The following is an 18,229-nucleotide window of genomic DNA, read 5'->3' as shown; positions in this document are numbered from 1 at the left end:
TAAATAAACTAAGAAGTGGGAAGGGTGGTCTAGGTCAAGTCGTTCAAGGCAGTGAGTGAGGAGGTTCTGGGATGATGGGGACTTCAGGGGCTGGGCCAAGGGGACAGCCTGAAACCCACTGAACCCACCTGTGCACAGATTTTGAAGCCGAAAAGTCTGGATTTTTTTTTTTTTTTAAGTTGACACCGGGCAGTCTGAGTCAGAGAGGCCTGGAGTGGCTCCCTGGGCTCATGGAACACTGCTGGGGAGCTAGGCAGGGCCTCGTGGGTGGACCATGGGGACTGAAGCAGGCCGATCAAGGAGGGTCCGGACACCACCCACAGCCGGCACTGTGATGGCCCATGGGACTGAACGCTTCTGCCCATGGACCTCTCTGGAAGTCCGAGCAAAACCCAGCAGGTTGCCTGATGGGTGCAAAATCAGACCGCCGGCTGGAGCTCTGCAGATGGGTCCGGGTCCAGGCCCGGTTCTGGCAGAGCCAGGCAGGCCCAGTGACTCTGGGCTGCCTGGCCTGGGTGCCTCTGTGGGGCTGTGGGCCTCCAAACCACAGATTGACCACGTCCTAGCTCCACACCCCTTCCTCGGGGTCGTGGTGGCCCGTGAGCCCGCCTGGCCTCCCTGGTGGTCAGTACACACAGCTGGTCCACTTGGTGCCCCCCATCCTGATGTATTACGAATGAGTTGGTTCTCAGGGCTAGATGCCTAGTTTGTGTCAGATGTTTCATCTTCGTCTTTATATATACACACACACACACACACACACACACTTTTTTTTTTGGCTGCACTGCGTCTTCATTGCTGCATGGGCTTTTCTCTAGTTGCAGCGAGCAGAGGGCTACTCTCCAGCTGGGATGTGTGGGCTTCTAGTTGCGACAGCTTCTCTTGTTGCAGAGCATGGGCTCCAGGGCGACGAGCTTCAGTAGTTGCCGCTCAGTAGTTGTGGCCCCCAGACTTCAGAGCACAGGCTCCGTAGCGGAGGCAGGCGCATGGGCTTAGCTGCTCCTCGGCACGTGGGATCTTCCCGGATCAGGGATCCCCTGTGTCTCCTGCATTGGCAGGTGTATTCTTCACCACTGAGCCACCAGGGAAGCCCAGATGCTTCATCTTCTAACCTTAAAAATCTTAAGTCCCAGGGGCTTCCCTGGCGGTCTGGTGGTTACGACTCTGCGCTTCCTTTGCGGGGCGGGGGAGGGCATGGGTTCCATCCCTGGTCGAGGAAGTTCTGCATGCCTCCAGGTGCGCTGATAAACAGATGGGTCCCCGTTTGGGTGTGGAAGCCAGCTTCCCGTCCGGCAGCTGGTGCCACCCCCAGAGTTCAGGGCTCTCCCGGGTTTTCCGGGGCATCTTGGGGGTCCCCAAGATGGGGGGCTGCCGCCAGCCTCTCCGGGGAGGCTGACACCCAGATCCAGAGAAATCCGTCCCCTACAGGTCCTTTCCCCCTGCTGGCGTGACATGCTCCACCAGCGCCATCCCAGCAGCACCAACCACCTGAAGGCCGCACGGTGCTTCCACGCCAGCTCACAGGCCACGTCTCCACTCTCCACACAGGCCATCCCACCCTGGCACCTCTTCTGCCTGTGCAGGAGCCTCGGGCCGGCAGAGCTGAGGGTCCAGCTCCCCGTCTGGTCACTGGATCCAGACTGGCCATCTCTCGGCCTCAGCTTCTGCATCTGCCTTCCCAGACGGTGCTGAGCAGGGACGGAAGCAGCTGCCACCTTTTGGTGAATAAGCCATAGCTCAGTGACCATCCCACCTGACTACTCGTCCTCCTCTGCCTCTTAATTCTCCTGCTTCTGCCCCTTCTCTAGCAAATTCCTTTTAATTGAAAAGAGGAGTGAGTAATATTTGTTATAGTTTGCAAAACTGAAAATATCCCTTCAGGGGATTCCCTGGCAACCCAGTGTTTAGAATTCTGAACTCTCAGTGCCAGAGGTCCAGGTTTGATCCCTAGTTAGGGAATTAAAAATCTCATAAGCTGTGCTGTGTGGCCAAAAATTAGAATAATAATAATAAAGACACGGGGAAATGCCCTATGATGCAAATTATTTTTTAATTTATTTTTAATTGAAGGATAATTGCTTTACAATATTGTGTTGGTTTCTGCCAAACATCAACATGAATCGGCCATGGGTATATATACATCCCCTCCCTCTTGAACCTCCCTCCCACCTCCCACCCCATCCCAGCCCTGTTCATTGTCGCAGAGCACCAGTTTGAGCTCCCTGAGTCATACAGCAATTTCCCACTGGCTGTCTATTCCTGGGTCGGGAAGATCCCCTGGGGGAGGGCATGGCAACCCACTCCTGTATTCTTGCCTGGAGAATCCCATGGACAGATGCGCCTGGCGGGCCAATGTACATGTTTCCATGCTAAGATAGAAATTCTTTTAAAAAAAAATCCCTTCATTCATGTGACGTTCAGCCCGTGCCCCACTTGGCCTTGCCCCCAGGCCAGCAACACGGTACCCAGGAGTGGCCCACTCAGAAGCCAACTTGGGACCTTTTTACGTCCTAAGCATTTGCCAGATTCCTCCTGCATAGCTTCCTTCACAGGACAGAAAAGCTGCTCTACTGTAGCCTCGAGGGAATTTAAGGGATTTAAAGGATTAAACCTCTTGTTGGGGACTGGGCACAGAGATTTGGGAAGACTGGTTCCCTCATCCCAGCTCCCAAAAACCCACCTGTCCCTGCCAGGACCTGGGGTCACCGGGGTCTGGGGAAGTGACAGAGACCCAGGAGCCAGTGATGGGGCTGGAAGGAATTGGTGGGGAGAGAAGGGGGCAGGCACGGAGTTGCAGGAGAGGCCAGGGACAGAGTCTGGACGCTCGGGTGAACACTTGGGCTCTCTTGGTTCTGGCTGGCTGGAGCTCAGGGGAGCAGGAACCACAAATGGCCTCAAAGGGACCCCATGTTAAGAGCCTGGTCCTAGGATGGACCTCCCTAGTGGTCCAGTGGTTAAGACTCCACCTGCCAGTGCAGGGGTCACGGGTTCAATCCCTTTGCAGAAAGATCCCACCGGCCGCAGAGCCACCAAGTCCCGGGGCCACGACTACTGAAGCCTGTGCTCCACCGCAAGAGAAGCCACTGCAGGGAGAAACCCGTGAACCGCAAGGAAGAGCAGCCCCCGCTCACCCCAACTAGAGAAAGCCGGCACACAGCAACCAAGACCTGACCCAGCCAAACATAAGCAAACAAACGGAAGTGCAAAAAAGGAGCCTGGTCTTGAGGGTGGTGAGTACTAACTGGGCGGTGTCAGAGCCAAAGGTCCTAAACTCTTGCCCTGATAATCGCGCTTACTCTGTGCCAGCCATCGCCACAGGGGAGGACTAGGAGGCGTGGCCAAGGCTTGGGAGCTGGGAGACACCATCAGGGACTCTAGCCTCCTTTAAGGAAGAGAGGGGTAGGGGAGCAGGGAGGTAAAGAAATCACTGCAAGGCAGAGGGGACAGGACCCAGGGCTCATGCAGAGAGGGGCTGAGGGCTGAGGGATAAGAGGAGGTGATGCAGAGAGGTGGCCGTGCCAGTCTCATCCACCAGGGGTACCTGAGGAGGTGGGAAGATGAGTGACTTGGAGATCTGATGGGTTTGGGGGGACCTTTGGGCATCCGGGGAGGGCTGTGGGGTACAGGAGGTGAGAATGGAAACCTCAGGAGTGGCTTGAATAGGGAAAGGGCTCAAGACAGGACCCTGGGGTGGGGGGGACAGCAGGCCAACAGGGTGTGCTGAGAGGATGTGCAAGACGTGGCCAGAGCATCACTGCCGGACAGGGGAGGCAGCAGGGAGGGCCCGGGCTGCCGAGGGTCCAGGCAGGTCAGGAAGTCAAAGTCGCTCAGTCGTGTCCAGCTCTTTGTGACCCCATGGACTATAGAGTCCATGGAACTCTCCAGGCCAGAATACTGGAGTGGGTAGCCTTTCGCTTCTCCAGGGGATCTTCCCAACCCAGGGATCCAACCCAGGTCTCCCGCATTGCAGGCTGATTCTTTACCAGCTGAGCCACAAGGGAAGCCCAAGAATACTGGAGTGGGTAGCCTATCCCTTCTCCGGTGGATTTTCCCAAGCCAGTTATTGAACCCAGGTCTCCCACATTGTAGGCGGATAGTTTACCTCTGAGCCCCAAGGGTACCCAGACAGGTAGGGAAGAGAGCAAAGTGCCCGGAGGATGCGGGATTTAGCCAGGGGAGCTCACAGGCTCTCTGCCAGCATGAAGGGCAGGTGCGTCTCTGCAGGTTACCTGGCTGGAGTTGCAGAGACGTTGTCACAAAGACGATGGAGCTTGACTGATGGAAGAAGTGTTAGTCACTCAGTCGTGTCCGACTCTTCGTGACCCCATGGAGTGTAGCCCGAACCAGGCTTCTCTGTCCATGGAATGCTCCAGGCAAGAATCCTGGAGTAGATCGCCATTCCCTTCTCCAGGGGATTCTTCCCGACCGAGGGGTCAAGCCCAGGTCTCCCACATTGCAAGCAGATATTTTTTACCATCTGAGCCAGCAGGGAAGTCTGATGGGAAAGAGTCGTGAAGGAAAGAAGAGGGTGGAGCCTGAGAAGGGAGGGCCACTATGCACACCATCCATCGGTCAGCCCCTCAGTGGTCAGTCAGTACAGGGCACCTCCTGTGTGCCAGCGCTCACCGGCCTCCCCTGGCGGACAGACGTGGGCAGACAACAGTCACTTAGTCAGCATTTATTTCACAGGCGTTTGTAGAGGAAGAGCTCCTGCCGACACACAGGGCACGTGTGCCTCACGTCCATCAAGCTGTCCACGCAGAAGGGGACGAGGCAGCAGCCCAAGAAGCACCTGCAGCCTCGGAAGCAGCGGGGACTTACCGGGGGCCAAGCCAAGCCTGCGAGCCCCCCACCCCACCCCTGGGGCTGCCCGGCCAGCAAGGTGGGCTAGGAAACCACCCCTCCCTCCATGCCCCATGCCAGCACCCCACCCCAAACTAGCAGGCTCCCAGCACGGATGCCCCGGGCCCCGGCAGAGGCGAGGGGGGACCACTCACCCAGCCACGAAGATGCCGGTGCACAGGAGCCAGGTGAGCACGCCTGGGACCGGGGTGGTCACGGTGACGATCCGGTTCATGCAGTATGGACACGTGAACTGTACGGGGTCTGGGGACTGCAGCCTCGGCACCCTGAACAGTTCTTGGGGGAGGGACATGTCAGGCCCTACGCCACACCCCCGTCCCCCTCATCCTGTATCCAACACGGGGGGCCCGCCCCGCCTGCAGTTTCTCTGTGCTCCCCTGAGCCCCCCAGGCCGTCCCGATGGGCCCAGCTTCCCCCTTGCACTACCCCCTACCCACCAGCCTCCAGGGCTCAGGGCCCTCGCTCAGTTAAGACCTCCAGCATTTATTTCACAGGCGTTTGTAGAGGAATAGGCCCAATTGTTTTTTAAAAAAGCAATAACTCTAAGTGACACCCTTGGGGACGCAGTAGCTTGAAAACAACAACCCCCTATAAAAACTTCCTTTTGGTATTCTGCCTCTTCTTGCCCAAGCACAGCATTTTTCTGGGGTGGGGTTTCCAGAAAAAAAAAGCTGATCTGTATTTAGCTTTTTTAAACAGAACAACCATTTTTATAGTCTTGGGTGTGCAGAGAGGTGAGGTCTTTGGTGGTGGCTGAATATTTTGTTAATAGGATTCCAGGGAGTTTTCATGCTCTAGACGGAAGGGTTGGCGTCTGGTCCGGGTGGACTGTCAGGCCATGAGGAGGAGCCTATGACCGTTATAGACTTTGGGTTCCTGAGGGGCCGAGGGGAGGGGGTGCTGGGGTTTGGGCTCTAATGTGGGGTGCCACCCTCACCCCTAGTTTGGCAGGAAACCAAGGGAAAGAACTACGTTTGGCTAGACGGGGGTGACCCATGGTTTAAAGCTCACTCTCCCACACTAGACTTGACAACCCAGCCCACCAGCTCTCAAGCTTTTTCTTTATTTAGAAATCCCTCCCCCACCTCTGGATTTCCCTGGTGGTCCAGTAATTGGGACTCCACACCTCCATTGCTAGGGGCACAGGTTCGATCCTTGATCAGGGAACTAAGATCCCAGAAGTTGCTAAGCAGTGCAGCCAAAAAAAAAAAAAAAATCTCCCCAAAGCCCAGACCCTACACGGTTGGGTGGGTGGGTGGTGTCTGAATTCCTCTCTTTGGTTTCAAGAGCGATGGATTTGCAGAGTCGAGAACAGGGCTTCTTTTCATAGACATTTCCTGAGCACCTACTGTGTCCCAACCCCTTCCACCAACGTCTGCACATCAGAGAGAAGGCCGTGGGCAGTGTGGGGCTCACAGCTGTGGAGGGAGGGATCACACCACTCGGGAGGCAGGACATACACCTTCCCAGAGGAGGTGCTGTTCGGACAGTCTTGGCGAGTGGTCAAGGCGGTGCTGGGTTTAAGACAGGGAAAGCCTGGGGAAGGGGGTGTGGAGGTGGCGAGGGGGAGGACAGCAGGAACACTCACCTGGATAAACAGACATGGGTGGGGGAGGAGGAGGCGCTCCAAGTCCTGGAGGCGAAGGAGAATAAGGAGGAGGAGGCCCTTGGAGGAGGAAAGAAGGAGAAACACCCTTAGACCCTTAGAAGGCTGACTGCATGCCAGGTGCTGAGCTGAAAACTTGGCTGGTCTGAGGCAGCGACCCATTTTATAGGAGAGAAAGCTGAGGCCTGGAGGGATGGATCAAGTTGCCAGTGGGATTTCAGCCAGCAGATGGAAGAGCTTGGATTTGAACCCAGGCATTTCCTGACCCCACTCTGCTCTGGGTGTCATAGGATGCAAGCTCTTCTTGAAGGCAATGCCGGGGGCTTGAGGCTGCAGAAATAACACAGACCCCATAATCTATCCTTCTCTTTCTTTCCTTCTTTTTGTAATCCCTGGAGAAGGAAATGGCAACCCACTCCAGTATTCTTGCCTGGAGAATCCCATGTAGCTTGGCAGGCTACAGTCCATGGGGGCTGCAGAGTCAGACATGACTGCGTGACTAACACTTTCATAATCAGCCCTTATTATGTGCCAGACTCTGTGCTGAACACTTCACGTGCCTTACTTTGATTACTCTCGCCAGAACACCAATAAGGTAGATTGTGGCATTATTCCAATTTTGCAGATGTGGAAGCTAGGCTCAGAGAGGTTAAGCAGCTTGCCTGACATCACCCAGCACAGACGTCAGAGTCAAGGATGGAACTGAAGTTGGCCTGCTTCCTGAGCACAGGATCCTAAGTGCCATGTCCCTTGCCTCTGGTCAGGACGGCTCCAGAAGATGCAGCATTCCATCTGCTGCTTCCAAGAACTGTCTGGGCCCCAGGCAGGCTTCCTTCTTCAGCCTTGTCTCCCTCCTGCCCTACCAGGGGCTCAGACCCTGCCTCCCAGGAGTCAGCCCTCGGCCCGCCCCCGGGGCCCTGGGAAGCCTCCTCTCCCAGGCCCTGGAAGCAGGAGTGAGGGTGTCTGGAGGAGGAAATTCTGGGATCCCAGGTATCCAGAGAGGGGTCTGGAGGGGAGGAGGGGAACCCCCGAATCTTAACCAGTGTGGCTGATGGGTGGGGTCCCTGTGTGTTTTCACTGGAAACCTCTCCAGGGCTTTGCATGGGGACCTGGTCCTCTCAGGAAAGGAGTCTCAAGGCTTGAGGAGGGCACCTGGGCTGTCCCCCACCCATGCCTCCTCCCAGAGTGGGGGCAACCGGAGAACAGGAAGCCCCTCCCCACTTCCCACCACTCAGTCTAGGCTCTGTGGGGCCCGGGTGGTTTCTCTCCCAATTGGTCCCTGCAGCCCTGCCTGGGCTGGAATTTGTACCCATTTTACAGATGCACAAACTAAAGGTCAGGAATTAAACCACCTGGCCCAGGACCACCAGCTGGAAAGTCCTTCTGAGCTCAGACCTGGTTACTGACTGCCCAGCCCTACATCCATCATCTCTTTGAACCCTCCCAACCCTTTCTCAGATGAGAAAAGAGGTTCGGGGACTTACCTGAGGCCATGGCAGCGTGGCGGGGACCTCCCTCCCCCCTAAACCCCCAGGGCATTCCAGGTTGCCTCTGGCCCCTGGGTGGGGTGTGGGTGGAGGGGCATGTCATACCTGATATGGGGGCGTCATCAGTCTATGGATAGTTTGAGGGTACAGGCCGTGCCCCACCCTGATGGGGCCCCACCTTGTCCCCATCAGGTCTCGTGGTCCCCGGGTGGACTGGGGCAATGTGACTTGTGGGGTGAGGACGGGAATCAGACCCAGTTCAGCAAGGGGACCCGTAGCCTCCCTGCCTGGGGGCCCCTGCAGTCAGCGTGTCACCTGAACGAGGAGACCCTCACCTTGGGCGTAGTACCCTCCTGGGGCCCAGGAGGTCTGTTCCGGCAATGGTGTCGAGGCAGCTTTGGGTTCCAAGCTCGGAGCGGCCCGGTGCTGGCCTCGGGAGGCCCCCATCCTGCGGCCTGGCTGTCCGCAGGGGAGGGGAGTGCAGGTCACCCCAGGGCCTCTTGCTGGGCCTGGCTTGGGTGGAACAGCCATTGTGATGTGTATCCTCCCCGTGGCCAGGGGTGGGGTGGGGGGGCTTGGTCCCCATTCCCTGCAGGAGGGGGCGGGGTCTCCACGGGCCCAGCTTGAGAACTCTTTAGAGATCAGATGACACCCCCTTCCCATGCTGCAGGCCCATCAGAAACTGGCCGGGATCAGAGGGCAGGGTGGGAGCCTTAAAAATATGAATCCGGAGGGCTCTCCCGGTGGTCCAGTGGTTAAGAATCTGCCTTCTAGTGCAGGGGACGTGGGTTCGATCCCTGGTCGGGGAACTAAGATCCCACATGTCGTGGGACTTCTGAGCCCATGCGCTACAACTAAGACCCAGTGCAGCCAAATAATAAATATTTAAAAAGATATATGAATCCGGGACTTCCCTGGTGGTCCAAGTGGTTAAGACTCGTCCGTCTACTGCAGGGTGCTAGGTTTGATCTTTGGTAACTAAGATGGTGCATGGCACGGTCAAAGAAAAAAGAGCAAGTTATTCTGTTGTGAGCAATTCATTCATTCAGCCCATGGATGCAGAGATGTAGCTGTGAGGATGTTCACATCTTCTTTAGAAATGCTGGTAGGTGTATGTACACAGGTACACACGTGTATATAGACATATATGTGCTGAGTCACTTCAGTCGTGTCCGACTCTGCAACCCTATGGACTGTAGCCCGCCAGGCTCCTCTGTCCATGGAATTCTCCAGGCAGGAATACTGGAGTGGGCTGCCATTCATTTCTCCAGGGAAAATTCCCGACCCAGGGATGGAAGCTGCGTTTCTTAAGTGTCCTGCCTTGGCAGGCATGTTCTTTACCACTAATGCCACCTGGGAATACACACACACACACATATATATATACACACACACAGAGACACAAGCACACACACAGGTGTGTATGGATACAGGCACACAGTTGTGTGGATAAACACGCAGGTCCTATGCACGCACAAACGTGTCAGTCTATATGTCACCTCATGGGCTAGCTCCTGTTGTTTAGCTGTGAGTTAGGGCAAAACCCTAACTCCCTCTAACCCTCCATCCTGCGGCTTCCCCATCTGTAAAATGGGGGTAAGATAGCTACTTCATAGGGTTGTTATGGGATCAAATGCCATAACCCAGGTAGCGGGTTCGGCGCAGGGAGTAAAGCCAGCATTTTTACTGGGAGATGATTGGTGACATGAAACAGCCGGAAGAGATGGTCCTGACTGTAGGGGGCAATCTCCACGCTGGGGCTGGCTCTGAGCTCCACCTAGGGTCATGGCCAGGAAGCCCATAGCTGGGCTTCAGGCACGAATTGATGTCTGTGTGCTTGACCTGTGTACTTCACGGCTTCTCATTGGGCCTCCAGAATGTCCAAGATAGTCTAAGATAGCCCTGCTTCTATCTGATTGGCAGAAACCAAAAGTTACGGTGAATGGGAAGGGGCGGGGAACCAGTTTTCCCATACAAGAACTAGAAAGTGGTGTTGGTCATATCCAACAGAATGCCCAGGTGGCACAGTGGGAAAGAACCCATTTACCAAAGCAGAAGAGACATAAGAGACTCAGGTTCGATCTCTGGGTCGGGAAGATCCCCTGGAGAAGAGAATGGCTACTCATTCCAGGATTCTTGCCTGGAGAATTGCATGGGTAGAGGAGCCTGGCGGGCTACAGTCCATGGGGTGGCAAATATTTTGGATGCGACTGAGCACCTGAGCACACGTACATGATAGAATTACAGATGGGTGACCCTTTGACCATGCAATACTATTTCTAGAAATCCATCCTAAAGATTTGTTGTTGTTCAGTTGCTCAGTCGTGTCTGACTCTTTGTGATTCCAATGGACTGCTAAGGATAGGCTAGCCAAAGTATCAGGTGAGGTAGGTGCCAGGCTATTCAGGGTAGCAACGAAAAACTAGAAATAACGCAAATGTCCATCCATATAGGGACTCTTCAGCTACCCAAAATAAAGGGAGAGAGGGAGGAGAGAAAGGGGTAAAGAGAGAAAAAAGAGGAAAATCTTCATATATTACTATGGAGCAACCTCTCCAGGATATCTTGTCCAAAAACAAACAAGAAGATATGTGTTTTTATGTATATATAGTACTCTTTTTTTTTTTTTTTTGGTCATTACCATGTGGCTTGTGGGATCTTAGTTTCCCAACCAGGGATTAAGCCAAGGCAACAGCAGTGAAAGTGTTGAGTCCTAACCACTGGACCACCAGGGAATTCCCTATATTTAGCACTCCTTTCAATGTAAGCAAACAGAGAAGGAGATAAATCATCTCCAAGAAGAAATAAAAGAAGGATTAATTAAGAACTAAAATGGTTAATGTTGAAAATGGAAGCCGGTTCTCTCTCTCTTGTTCACGAGTTTGACTTTGGAACCATATCATTATTTTTACTCATTAAAAAGGAAGTACATCAAAAAGAAAAAAGCAACACCAAAAAACGGAAAGCAACTGAAAGCTAACAAATGCGATCATGTATCAAGAGTTCTTACACACCACGAGGCATGAAGCACGAGCTATAAAAGAAAAACTTGAAAGACTAGTTCATCAAAGCACCTGCTTCTTAAAAGATACCATCTATAGATGCAATAAAAAGGCAAGCTACAGGTCAGGAGAAAATATTTACAGGCCAAAGGACAAGTATACAGTGTATGAAAGAACTCCTTCAACTCAATAACTAAGAAAAACTCACAATATTAAAACTGGGCAGAAGACCTGAACAGACACTTCACAAAAGATACAGAAATGACCAACATGCACATTAAAAGATCCTCAGCATCCCTATTCAGCTAGGAGATGCAAATTAAAAGGCTGAGTTACCAATGGTTAAAATTTATTTTTTATTTATAAATAAGTTGGAGGGAAGTGGAGTCTTTTCACTTGGTTATTGATTGATCGATTGATTTTTGGCCGTGTGCCATATGGGATCTTAGTTCCCTATCAGGGATTGAACCTGCTCCCCCTGCAGTGGAAGCCCGGAGTCTTAACCACTGGACCACCAGGGAGGTCCCTCCATTGGTTCAACTTTTAAAAACAGACAATCCCGAGTGTTGACAAGCATGCAGAATAACTAGAACCCTCCTACTCTGCTGGTGTGAGTGTAAAATGCTTCATCATTTTGAACAAACCGACAGTTTCTCCTGAAGGCAGACATCCACACACCTGGGACCAGGAATTCCACCCCTAGGTCTTAATTTTTTTATTTTTTTGCCATGCTTCATGGCTTGTGTGACCTTAGTTCCCTGACCAGGAATTGAACCCTGGTCCTCAGCAGTGAAAGTGCAGAGTCCCGACAACTGGACCGCCTCTAGGGAATTCCCTCCACTCCCAGGTTTTCACCCAGGAGAAATAAAAATACATGTTCAAAAAAAAAAAAAAAGGGGCCTGTATGAGAAAATTCATAGTAACTTGATTCATAATAGCCCCAAATCTAGAAACAACCAAATATTTGTCAACAGGTGGGTGGATCATCACATCATGTATATTTATTGCAAGGAATTCTGCACAGCAGTGAAAGGAATGAACTATTGGTATACTCAGCAAGATGAATGTGTCTCAAAAAATGATTTTGAGCACAAGAAGCCCGACTCAGAAAAGTATGTCTCCTATGAGCCTGTATATTTGAAGTTCTGAAACAGGCCAAGCTGTGAGAGGCAGTAGATATGGAGGTGCCGCCTGCAAAGGCAGAGAATATGGGCATGAAGGTAGTTGTGCATGGCATATCAGAGCCACTTACATCACAGACACGTTAGATTTGTGAATTGTTACGAACGGGGTTATTCAGCTGATGGAGAAAAAGCGCCTTAAGGAAGCCCTTTCCTGATTCCCACAGAGATTTTGTCTTCCTGGAAAAAAGGTATCTCCTTTGTGGTCTGGAGCGCCTCTTCCCGCTCCATCTCCCCTGCGAGGGGGCCCTCTGACCCCCTCTCTCTGCAGCTCTTTTACCGATTCCATGGTTTTCACACCCGAGAGTCTTGAAACAGCCAGTGAGGCGTGCCTGCTCAGTCCTTTCTGCCGCCGCGTGGTGATGCCTTGCCCACTCCCTCTTCTCGCTCTGTCCCCTGCCCCGCCCCGAGCCCCGCCCCCTCCCCCGTCTCCTTCGGACCACGTTATATCTCTGTGTGCATTGTGATCTGTGGTTTGATGCCTGCTTTCTGCCCTCTGCATGCCCCAGCTCGCGTATAGAGGAGGAGCTGCACAAATACAGATTGACTGTGTGAATGAATGAATGAGCTGCCCACCCCATTTGGCTTAAAATCCTTCCGATTTTATGGCCCAGGGCGCAGGGGGCTTTGCATAGGCTTGAGGTTATACATCTCGGGATGGAGTTGGGGACCGCCTCCTTCTCTGGAGATTTTGGGGGCAGTGGTCCCCATAACGCAGGGCTGGGACACCGGCTGGTGCGTCTGAGCTCGGACACTCTTAGGGAAATGAAGAAGATGCGCCTTGTTCTTGGTCTCCGGCCATCCCAGTCATCGCCACCAGGAGGCAGCACCAGGCTGCGCGGGGCAGCCTCGCTTCCTGCCTCGGGGCTCCGCTGGCGGAGAGGTCCAGCGTAGGGAGGCCCAGGATGCCGAGCCGCCCCTGCCACCTTCCCTTTAAGGCTGGCCTGGTGCCTTCATATTGCCCTGGGGCTGAAGTTTCCCGTCCCACCTCGTCCCTCCTCAGGCCAAGCTGCAAGAGGGCTAGAGGCCAGCCCCAGGCCACGCGGCCCCTTGGACCCCAGTCCTTGGCACCCAGATCTGGGCATGGGGCGGGCCTAAGGCCTGGCTGGGCTCCTCCTGGGCCTTTTTCCTGAGGATGAGTTCTCCGTAACCAGCCAGCCTACCTGGTTCAGTTCTGACAGCTCTTACCTCTGCCTGGGCTTGTCCCGTTCCTGTTGAGTTGGCTTGGTCACTGTTGACCCTAAAACTTCAGCTTTGTGAGGGCAGGCTCAGGGCTCCTGGAGGAGCCCTTTTGTTGTTGTTTCTTTGTTTGTTTTTCACCTTTGCATCCCCTATATAAGATCTGGCAGGGAGGAGGAAGAAGATGGTTAAAGCATGGGTTCTGTCTTTCCCAGCTGTGTAACCCAGGGCAGGAGTCTTCACCTCTCTGAGCCTCAGATTCCTCCTCTGTAAAATGGGTATCAGTTCAGTTCAGTTACTCAGTCGTGTCCGACTCTTTGCGACTCCATGGACTGCTGCATGCCAGACTTCCCTATCCATCACCAACTCCTGGAGCTTACTCAAACTCATGTCCATCGAGTAGGTGATGCCATCCAACCAGCTTATCCTCTGTCATCCCCTTCTCCTCCTGCCTTCAATCTTTTCCAGAATCAGGGTCTTTTCCAAGAAGTCAATTCTTCCCATCAGGTGGCCAAAGGACTGGAGTTTCAGCTTCAGCATCAGTCTTGCCAATGAATATTCAGGACTGATTTCCTTTAGGATTGACTAGTTTGAGCTCCTTGCAGTCCAAGGCACTCTCAAGAGTCTTCTCCAATACCACAGTTCAAAAGCATCAAAAGTAATAATAATAATCACTTATTGCTAAGAGTCTTAGGCAGAGAAGGCAATGGCACCCCACTCCAGTACTCTTGCCTGGAAAATCCCACGGAGGAGCCTGGTAGGCTGCAGTCCATGGGGTCGCTAAGAGTCGGACACGACTGAGTGGCTTCACTTTCACTTTTCACTTTCATGCATTGGAGAAGGAAATGGCAACCCACTCCAGTGTTCTTGCCTGGAGAATCCCAGGGATGGGTGAGCCTGGTGGGCTGCCATCTATGGGGTCGCACAGAGTCGGACACGACTGAAGTGACTTAGCAGCAGCAGCAAGAGTCTTAGGAGGGCTTCCCATGTGGCACAGGTAGTAAAGAGCCCGCCTGCCAATTCAGGAGACATAGGAGATGTGGGTTCGATCCCTGGGTCGGAAAGATCCTCTAGAGGAGGGCATGGCAACCCACTTGAGTATTCTTGCTGGAGAATCCCACGGACAGAGGAACCTGGCCGGGTACAGTCCATGGGATTGCATAGAGTTGGACACGACTGAAGCAACTTAGCGTGCACACAAGGGTCTTAAGAAGATTCAAGGAGACAGTTTTACCTTGCTGGCTGACCCTTCATCCATGCCTACCTTCTATTCCATTACTTTGGCCACCTGATGTGAAGAGTTGATTCACTGGAAAAGACCCTGATGCTGGGAAAGATTGAGGGCAGGAGGAGAAGGAGACGACAGAGGATGAGATGGTTGGATGGCATCACCGACTCAATGGACATGAGTTTGAGCAAACTCAGGGAGATGGTGAAGGACAGGGAAGTCTGGTGTGCTGCAGTTCATGGAGTCACAAAGAGTCAGACACGACTGAGCGACTGAACAACAACAATCAGGACAATAATACATGAAATAAGCAGAGTCCCAAAAGCCAAGGCGGGGGCAGAGGGGTGGACAGGCCATCCTGAGAATGGAGTGAACCTGGAGTTCTGACAGCCGGGACTCCTGGGGGGCCCTGGTCCTCTCCTGCTTGTGACCCTTGATACCTCCCTCACCCTCTCTGCACGCTGCAGAAAGAAAGACTCTGACAGCCGGGGTTGCTCAAGGGGAAAGGGAGATGGGATGTTTTTTCCCTTCCTGCTCATTGTTTTCCCAGAAGGGCCCAGCTCTTGCAGGGAAGTGATGAGATAAGGAAGAAGGAATCTGGAGGAAGGAGTGGTAACTGTAATTATTGTGCAAGTGATGGAAGCCGGGCTGGTTTCCCAAGGGGCTGGGGGGTGTGGGTGGGGGCGGGGGGCAGATGGAGAAGCTCTAATCTAGGGAGTGGTTGTGCTTCGCCTAGTCCTCCTGTCCATCAGAGGGGTCATGGGTCAGCAAGAAGAGCCTGGAGCCCTGGGTTATACAGGGATGTCACCTAACGTCTCTGGGCTGCACTTCAGCCCCTGTCTGCTTTCTCTTCCTTCCAGTTTGTGGTGAGCTGGGGGCAAGAGGCATGGGAGGTAGATGGGCTGCTTCTGACTCTTGGTGACCCCATGGACTGTAGCTTGCCAGGCTCTTCTGTCTGTGGGATTCTCCAGGCAAGAAGACTGGAGTGGGTTGTCAGTCTCTCCTTCAGGGGAACTTCCCAACCCAGGGATTAAACCCACATCTCTCATGTCTCCTGCATTGCCTGGGAGGCTCTTAACCACTGGTGCCACATGGGAAGCCCACTGTAGGTGCCTCCACTCTAGGTTCCATCGCTTCCTGGGCAGAGGGTTGAGAGTGGGGGGAATTCTTGTCCTCTGGGCATCAACGGAGGCCGAATCTCTGAAGAGTGAGCATACCAGATAGGGGTGACTTCTTCCCTAACGACTGCCTTCCATTCTCTGCCCTCAGAACTCTGAGACTGAACCCTGAGGTCTGCCTGGAGGAGGCGGCAGGCAGACTATCTCTAGATCCAGAAAACCTTTGGGGGAGAACCCAGAAAGCTGTGTAGTGGGACACTGTGAAGTTTTACATGTTTTTAACTGTATGTGTTTGCATAGGTGATATGTGTGTGTGTGTGGTGGGGGGATATGGGTGTTGTGTGTGGTGTGTGTGTGCATCAATACCTCATTGTCAACTTAAAAAAAAGCAGAATGTGAGAGTTGTAAGTTAAGTTTTATTTGGGGCAAAATGAGGACTGAAGCCTGGGAGAGAGCTCTGAGAAACTGCCCCAAAGAGATGGGGGGAAGGTCAGTATATATGCGATTTTGGTGAAGGGGGAGTACATGCGATCAAACACATATGTTTCCAAAAGGTTTCTACTGGTCTCCTGAGGCTTTTGGTAGTCACAAGGAGCAGTCATCACCATAAAGGATTTTAATGCTTTTCTAGATACAAGGGGATGCAAAGGATAAATATATATATATATATATATATATATATATATATAAAGGGGATACAAGGGATATTGGGCTCCTAAAATCAGTTCCTGAAAATATTTAACTATCTGAAGACCTGTTCTGCCAGTTTTCCCCAGAGCATAGAGCACCTCCTTCCTGCTCTCCACCCTGAACTCCTTTCAGGGGGTGTTGAAGGTCAGCAGCACGTGATTTAACTCACTGCAGAGGTAGATAGGTAGATAGTTCAGTCACTCAGTCACGTCCGACTCTTTGTGACCCCATGGGCTGCAGCACGCCAGGCCTCCCTATCACCAACTCCCGGAGCTTGTTCAAACGCATGTCCATTGAGTCAGACAAACTGCCGCTGGCAGTTTGTAGGCAACAACATTCACATGGGGTGAAGGGTGAATAGTAGCCACGGGTGATGGGACAGACTAAGTGGGGGACACGCACTTAGTTCAGGGTGGGTGGACGGTCCCCTCAGTGAGCTGTAATGACCAGAGTGAGGCAGCCTGAGAAGATGCAGGGGAAGAGAGTGTCCCCAGATCCAGATGCTGGTGGAGCTAAGTTCACCCACCATCTGTGGCCCGAGAACCTGCAATCCTAGCCCAGCACAGCTGGCTGGGGTCACTTGCCCCGCTCACCAAAACATCCTGAAGATATAAAGTGGCTCTTCAAAATGATGGAAGAATTAGAAGGAAACAGGAAATGCCACAGAGTATTTGTCTAACCTTATCAGCTGGGCAAAATCCCCAGAAGCAGCAAAAAAAAGTTTGGCTGAATTTGACCACGTGAAGCTGGTGGGCCCTCCTGTGGCTGCAGGTGATAATGATATGTCAGTGGTCAGTTGTAACCAGTAAATGTTACTAGTGTGGATGTTGCTAGTGGGGGAGATGTGGTTGTGTGGGGGGAGGTGATTTCTGACCACCTTGACCTGCCTTCAGCACAGATCCTAGCTAGCTAGTTCATCCAGAACTGTCCTTGACCTGTGATGTTTTTTCTCCTTAGTAATTTTCCATCCATCATGCTTCCAACCCACTTTGGCTATAACTTTCCACTTTTCCCTGCTGCATTTGGAGTTGAGCCCAATCTGTGCCAAAACCATCCTCGTTTTTCAGTGGTCCCTAACTTATCCCGATAGTCCTGAACAAAGTCTGCCTTACCTTTTTAACAAGTGTCATGAGTGATCTTTTCTTTAACAATGGTTGGCTTTATAAATGCTTTAGAAAGCTCATTCTGCCTGCTGCAAAGAAAATTGGAGCGTAGGCATGGATGTTAGGGGGAAGGTAGAGCAACTGGGTGAAGGCTGCTGCTCCTGGTGAGATGGGAGAGGCTCAAGTCATGGGGGGAAGAAATAGGTACAAGTGGGCAGACATGGGGCACACTTTGGAGGGAGGAGTCTCCACTCATACCTGCCTTAAGCTCTCTCCTGGCTGCCATCAGTCCCTAATTGAGACACTTGAATTTAGTGCATTCTGACCCCATGCTCCCTTTTCTCTCTCTCTCAGCCCCACCAAACTCCTTCCCACCTCAGGGCCTTTGCACATGCTCTCATCGCTCTCAGGAATGTCCTTTTGTCTGTTTAATTCCTGACTTTCTGGAAGATCGGAGTCGTAATCACTGGACAACCGGGGAAGTCCTGGGGAAGTTTTAAGTTAAGGGTACATGCCTATTCATGAAGAGGCTTGAGCAGAGGCGAGTACTGCATCAGATTCGGGCAAAGGTCAACAGAGGCCATGTTTTAGTTGACAGATATCAGGAAGGTCAACATCTTCATGTCTTTGAGGTGGTCTCCGTTTTATGGCTGAACTATTGTTTCTTAACTGTTTTTTCCCTCGTTCCTGCGTTCCCTCACTTCCCTTAAAATCATTAATTACCGAGCCCGGTTAAAGAACAAACACTGTGGCTAGGCTTCAGATCACAAAA

General features: G+C 52.6%; 2 protein-coding genes across 5 annotated transcripts in view; both read right to left on the bottom strand.

Moving 5' to 3' along the window:
- ABAT (4-aminobutyrate aminotransferase) overlaps positions 1–18,229 on the bottom strand; it is a 239,842-nt gene that overhangs the window by 70,024 nt on the left and 151,589 nt on the right. The gene's annotated exons all lie outside the window — the stretch shown is intronic.
- Positions 4,664–8,545, bottom strand: LITAFD (LITAF domain containing). 4 transcript variants are annotated; one of them, XM_061401079.1, is made up of 4 exons: positions 8,292–8,545; positions 6,452–6,496; positions 4,998–5,129; positions 4,664–4,792 (listed from the first exon to the last, which is right to left on the bottom strand). In XM_061401079.1, exons 1-4 carry the CDS (start codon positions 8,540–8,542, stop codon positions 4,684–4,686), a joined length of 537 nt encoding a protein of 178 aa, XP_061257063.1. In that variant the 5' UTR covers positions 8,543–8,545; the 3' UTR covers positions 4,664–4,683. The 4 variants fall into 4 exon arrangements, with proteins under 4 accessions (XP_061257063.1, XP_061257062.1, XP_061257061.1 ...); XM_061401078.1 differs by having other exon boundaries at positions 4,998–5,139; positions 8,292–8,479; XM_061401077.1 differs by having other exon boundaries at positions 4,998–5,139; positions 6,452–6,529; positions 8,292–8,476.

This window comes from Bos javanicus, chromosome 25 (assembly GCF_032452875.1).
Source record: "Bos javanicus breed banteng chromosome 25, ARS-OSU_banteng_1.0, whole genome shotgun sequence".
In the NCBI taxonomy this organism is placed as follows: domain Eukaryota; kingdom Metazoa; phylum Chordata; class Mammalia; order Artiodactyla; family Bovidae; genus Bos; species Bos javanicus.
The sequence above is the reverse complement of the archived record's forward strand: the minus strand, read 5'-3'. Positions and strand labels throughout refer to the sequence as shown.

What these genes read in the sequence shown, in the direction of transcription:
- LITAFD (XM_061401079.1), bottom strand. Translation starts at nt 8,542, where the DNA reads ATGGGGACCAAGCCCCCCCACCCCACCCCTGGCCACGGGGAGGATACA. An exon ending in AGGAGGGTACTACGCCCAAG is followed by an intron (nt 6,497 to 8,291) that starts GTGAGGGTCTCC and finishes CTTCGCCTCCAG; the next exon opens with GACTTGGAGCGCCTCCTCCT. An exon ending in ACCCATGTCTGTTTATCCAG is followed by an intron (nt 5,130 to 6,451) that starts GTGAGTGTTCCT and finishes AGAACTGTTCAG; the next exon opens with GGTGCCGAGGCTGCAGTCCC.